Raw genomic sequence first — 5933 nt, 5'->3', positions numbered from 1 at the left:
TTTTTCAGGAAGAAACGGTTTCTCTCAAATCCCCGCTATATTGGAGATTATACATATCGTCATATGGAAAACCCCACTCTGCGGAAAAAGTTTTTGAGGCTATCTCAGAGAACCATATCAGATTTGAAGAAACGAAATAATACATTGACAAGGCAAGTGAGGCGTCTTAAAAACACCATAAGGAAATTACAAGAACTGGCTAAGAATGTCCGTTGAAATTTTCCAGTAGGAGAGGATATGGAAAATGTATTGAATGTAAGTAAATTATTTCTGTATATTGTGTATTTCTCAAAATTTTTCTATTAAAAAAAAATCTTAATCTAAAAAAAAATATTTTACTTCCTTTCCAGTTATCAATTTCCGGATCAACAAGGCGGATATTTTAAAGACTTCCAAGGGGGCCAAAACGTCAAAAATATTAAGAGGCTCTGAGAGCATTTGCTCTAACACTTCATTACTACTCTCCTCAAGCATACCTGAACCACGTACTTGCAAAAATGGTATAGTGACATAAATGGTGGGCCAGGATTCAGTAGCAATAACACAGAAAGTTTCAAAAGCTAAGAGCAATAGTAAAGAATTGATTGGTGCTCTTCTAATGAATGAGATTTCTATTAGAAAATTGATTGAATGGATGAGGATGAATTGAAAGGAATTGCTGATTTCTGAAAATGGAAGAAGCCAAGAAAGTCCTAGTTTTCATGGTTGTTTTTTTAAATGAAAACCATTAAGTCCCTGTAGCCTACTTTTCCACAAATGGTGTGTGTGCCAAAGATAAAGCCTCTATTTTGGCAAGGTGAAAAAACTGAATTAAGGATAGCAACCATTACTTGTGATGGTTTACCATCTCATTCCAAAAATGTCTTCTGGGTGAAGACTTTTCCAATAAGGAATCTTTGAAAACCTGATTTTTATATTCATCTGGTGATCAGTACTGAAATATATATTTTATATTGGATCCAAGCCTTATTATTTAAATTGGTCAGAAACACAATAAATTGATGATTTGATAATATTGAACTACACTAAAATCTAGCTGGCCTATTGCTCTTCCAAACATGGCAAAAAATTAGTGTTTACTTCAGTATGAAATGATAACATAATTAAAGCACAGTTTATCAAAATAATTATTTACAACACATTCTGTGTGGTATACACAATTATAATTTATACAATAATAATTATCAAATGAGAAAATATGAGTTGCTCCAGAACACAAAATTCCGTCTTGAACAAATCGGTAATCTGAACGAGTCCGTATTAGCCGGACCCGACTGTAGCATATAAACAAAGAGGAGATAATCTTTGATATAAATGACATGTTACGCCACTGCCTTAAACTCGATTGCACCGACTTATTTATTTTATATTAGGGTTCTGTGTTTAATTCAGGATTAACGTTAATTCGGTGGTTGCTATGGTAACTGCTATAGAAATCAGAGAAATATCCAGTATTAACGTTAATCTCACCTTAAATGAGTCGATGCATATGGCGTTCGTATATTCTTGTACATCCTTTGAACCTTGTGCTTAGGGATGTGTCGTTCACGAACGAACGAATCAAAAGACCCGGTTCGTTAGAACCAATGGTTCGTTCAGTTCTTCACCCGAAAAATGACCCGTTCGTTCAACTGGGTCGAATGAGCCAAACGGCTCCATGCGACCCACTAAATCGATATGGGATCTGGAGATCGGAAGATCTGGAATCGAAAGAATGATTCATAGTTCCGTCTCTTCTTTACCCAGGTACCCGAATAGTTAGACGGGTTTCAGACTGACCCAAAAGAAACAGATGGTAGTCGTAAGAAAATGAACTTATATTACTTGCATTTCGCAAGTGAATCAACGGCTCCTTGTTGAAGAAAGTATGATAGATTTAGGAACTAGGACTAGTAGAAATTACAAGTTTATATTTCTGTTATTATGGCTATAATTAATGAAAGTAAATTTTAAGTGATTGGTCAATTCTACAACTTTTTTTCAGATTAATTTGAGGAAAATATTTGGATTCGCAGCAATAACATAATCTTGATTTCAAAAATTTCAGTTTTTGACGAAATTAATGAGACTAGATATCACGAATTTCGAACCTGTAAATCAATGATTGACGTCTCCATTACAAAATTTGAATCGTCCGATATCCATTTCCTTTCGAAAGACTTTTGGTTTTTGAATTTTTTCTACACTGGTGTCAATATTTCTGTCGGTTCTCTCACGAATTTGACCTCAACTAACTATTTTCAGCCGATCAAAAATATTATGGCCCACAAAACACAGCTGTTTGCAACTAAAGAAGTATCATATTCCATTCTATCAAAATTTAATTCAACTGAACTAAACTGAAGTGAAATTCCTAACAGAACAGTGAACTGATCGAGACGGGACTACGGATCCGAATTTGAACCATGCGCAATGTTTGGATCACAACCCAAATCCCAACTACCTAAAAGAACCAATGGGTCAATTGAACGGGTCTTTTGAACCGGGTCTTCTCAGCAATGGATCTAGATCGATCTGGTTCCTCGAAATTGAACGAACTACACATCCCTACTTGTGCTCAAAGTTTCATCCCTGTGAATGTGTCAACCAGAGACAGGTTGTCTTTGGTGTCATGTCAACTGTCAAACCTGAAACGTCATAAGATTCGACAAACCAAACAATAAAATAAAATCAAATAATGTTCTCGTTGATCGTTAGCTGATTTTTTTAAATTGTGTATTATATTCTCATCTCCATATTATACGTAACCAATGGCAAATCATTACGAAGTACCAAACTGGTAGGGTTTCTCGATGTCAGTCAACAAGGTTATCAATGTCTCATTAATTAACATTTTAGGGCTGGTATTCCACCTACCGGCTTACATTTAGATGTTTTGAAAGGTGAAAAACTAATACAAAAGCTGATGATAGATGAGAAGAAATGCTATCTGTTTGGAAGGAATGCTCAGATGAATGATTTTCCAATCGATCATGCTTCATGTTCTAGAGTTCATGCTGCTCTCGTTTGGCATAAACATCTAGGCAGAGCGTTTCTTGTGGATTTAGGCAGCAGTAAGTTATGAAGCAATTTCTTTAGCGATATAACTTTTCTCAGAATATCCATCTCTTAGCTCATGGAACTTATATTGGAACTATGAGATTAGAATCGAATAAACCTACACAGTTGCCAATTGACTCTAATTTTCATTTTGGAGCCTCTACTCGTAATTATATTATAAGAGAAAGACCACAGACTGGCATAAGACCAATAATTGATGAAATTGAGAAAGCTGGTGAAGAAATGGAAGGTGGCTTATTAGGACTTCCAGAAACAGAAACTGAGTTGGATGTAAGTAATTTTATTTTCAAAAGTTGCAATAGCTATTCTTCTAAATGATGTCTGATGAATCTCTAGATGTTAAATTTCACTGTTGTCCATTAAGTTTTTCTTTCATATATAGGGAAATATATTCATATATTTGTTGCAGAACTTAACAGAATTTAACACTGCCCATAATCGACGAATATCTATGTTAGGTATTTCTGATGATAATGATAAAAGAACAGCAAGTAGAAAAAGAAAGCGGTATTTTGTTACATTCAATGAAGATGAAGAAATAATTAACCCAGAGGATGTGGATCCTTCAATTGGTAGATTTAGGAATCTAGTTCAAACCACTGTGGTGCCAATGTATAAAAAGCAAAAGATATCTGAAAACCTTGGAATAAATACCTCGGAATTCAAACAGCCCAAACAAATAAATCATTCATCAGTGGATCTTTACAATGATTTGCCGCCAGAATCTCATTCTTCCAGCATGAATATTTATAGTTCATTGAGTACAAAATTAGGAATGATTTTGCCCAATCCTGCTCCTGATGTTGAAATAGGTCAATCAAATCCAACACCTTTTGTACCTCAGCAAGTGCAAGCTACAGATCCATCAGAGCCTAAGAAAAAGAAATATGCCAAAGAAGCTTGGCCCGGAAAGAAACCAACACAGACATTACTTGTTTAGATGTAAGAATAGGAATTTTAAGTTTAAATCTAATATTTTATGTACATCCTTTGTTTGATTTGTAAATACCATGAATAAATAAGAAGTATAAAGACATACAGTTTTATGTATCGTTTTCATTTTTTCAAGTAGCACACCAAAGAAAAGCACCTTTTTGGTTTTTCTTCATAAAATATACCCTGAAAACAATTACAGGGGCATATCGTTGCTTAATGTGGCCAGTAAAATTCTCTCGAAGATTATGGCTAATCGTCTGGTTCCACTCTTAGAGAAGCTTTTACCTGAATCCCAGTGCGGCTTTCGACCAAATCGAGGTACGGTGGACCTAATTTTTACACTGCGACAGCTACAAGAAAAGGCCCGTGAACAACAATCAAGGATTCATACAGCCTTCATCGATTTAAGCAAGGCATTCGACTCGGTGAATCGGAGAGCGCTCTGGAAAATCATGGCACGTCTAGGAGTACCCGAAAAATTCCTGGCAGTGTGTAAAAGCCTTCATACCAACAACACCGCTAGAATACAGCATAATGGCTCTACAACCGACCATTTCCCAACCAACTCTGGAATAAAACAAGGCTGCGTATTAGCGCCTTTACTGTTCAATATTTTCGCCATAGCTGTATCGATAATTGCTGACATGAGCATGCCCGTAAGAGGTGTTGGGATAAGATTCAGATTTGATGGAGGCCTGTTTAACCTGAAGCGCCTCAGAGCAAAAACCCGTACCAAGTTTATCACGGAACTTCAATATGCAGACGACTGTTCACTCATCGCTAACAGCTCAGAGGATCTACAGATAATAATGGACACCTATAAACATATATACGAAGCTTTAGGCCTTAGACTCAATATTGACAAGACCAAAATCCTGGTAAGTCCGCCAGAAAGCCTTCAAACAGATATCAGCCTGGACAATGAAACTCTAGAACAGGTCGAGCAGTTCAAATACTTGGGAAGCTTCATAAATACTAGGGCTAACCTTGACACGGAAATACACAACCGTATCAATTCGGCATCACGGGCATTCTGGAAGCTGAAGGACAGAGTGTTCCAAAATCACGACCTCAATCTGAAGACCAAGACAGCTGTTTACAGAGCAGTGGTCCTCCCAACGCTTCTTTACGGAAGCGAAAGCTGGACTCCCTACAGGCGACATATTAAACAGCTTGAACAGACGCAGCAACGTCATCTAAGACAGATAATGCACATCAGATGGTTCCACAAAGTTTCGAATGCAGAAGTCTTGCAGCGCGCGAGTTGTACAACAATTGAGACTCAAGTAACGAGGGCCCGACTCAGATGGAGCGGCCACATTCTGAGGATGCAAGACACAAGACTCCCCAAAATAGCTCTATACGGCGAACTCACTGAGGGAGCCCGGAAACCAGGAGGCCAGTATAAGCGGTTTAAGGATACACTACATCAATCCCTAAAATCAGTTAATGCTAATCATAACTGGGAACAACTAGCGTTAGACAGGTCACAGTGGAGGTCTTTGGTCCACAGTTATAATGGAGAATCGAGAAGGATACAGCGGCGGCCAGATCTGGTTGGAGACTATCCATGCCCTGAGTGTGGAAGGATCTGCAGGTCACGGTTGGGTCTCTTTAGTCACAGGAGGGCACACAATCGCAACTAGCACTAAGAAGTTACAAGTCTGTTCGAATTTTTTTTTTTTTTTTTTTCTTCTTCTTTTTGTAGATTTATTTCCGGTAACGGGATACAGCAATGAATGAATGAATACCCTGAAACCCTGACTAGAATTTTGTTATGAAACCGTATTTGATTTCTCTGACATTCAAAAGCTTGAATAAATCAGTACAAATATAAATATGCCATGAACATAAGAAATTCTTTATTTATCCTCTCCTTTATTTAGTCTAGCAATTCATAGACTATTTTATCATCATCAAAAAATAATAAACAAATG

The 5933-nt window shown here is 37.0% G+C and overlaps 2 protein-coding genes across 2 annotated transcripts in view; both read left to right on the top strand.

The window, feature by feature from the left end:
• LOC123306822 overlaps positions 1–958 on the top strand; it is a 1998-nt gene extending 1040 nt beyond the window's left edge. The window contains exons 4-5 of the mRNA XM_044888978.1: positions 9–255; positions 351–958. Coding sequence (XP_044744913.1) covers positions 9–216 — 208 coding nt within the window. The 3' untranslated portion in view covers positions 217–255; positions 351–958. The remainder of the gene's footprint in view (positions 1–8; positions 256–350) is intronic.
• Positions 959–2601: 1643 nt separating this feature from the next.
• On the top strand, positions 2602–4092 carry LOC123306559 (nuclear inhibitor of protein phosphatase 1). Its single transcript, XM_044888609.1, has 4 exons — positions 2602–2779; positions 2839–3053; positions 3113–3330; positions 3470–4092. The coding sequence occupies exons 1-4, from the start codon at positions 2751–2753 to the stop codon at positions 3998–4000; spliced, it is 993 nt and encodes a 330-aa protein (XP_044744544.1). The 5' UTR covers positions 2602–2750; the 3' UTR covers positions 4001–4092.
• The last annotated feature ends 1841 nt before the right edge of the window (positions 4093–5933 follow it).

The sequence above is a fragment of the Coccinella septempunctata genome, chromosome 2, assembly GCF_907165205.1.
Source record: "Coccinella septempunctata chromosome 2, icCocSept1.1, whole genome shotgun sequence".
Classification (NCBI taxonomy): Eukaryota; Metazoa; Arthropoda; class Insecta; order Coleoptera; family Coccinellidae; genus Coccinella; species Coccinella septempunctata.
Note: the sequence above shows the minus strand (reverse complement) of the source record. Positions and strands in the feature narration are given on the sequence as shown.

Bases quoted from the DNA above. Each gene is read 5' to 3' on its own strand.
- LOC123306559 (XM_044888609.1), top strand. From the start codon at position 2,751: ATGGCAAATCATTACGAAGTACCAAACTG. The intron at 2,780-2,838 runs GTAGGGTTTCTC...TTAACATTTTAG, and splicing joins CATTACGAAGTACCAAACTG to GGCTGGTATTCCACCTACCG. The intron at 3,331-3,469 runs GTAAGTAATTTT...TATTTGTTGCAG, and splicing joins AAACAGAAACTGAGTTGGAT to AACTTAACAGAATTTAACAC.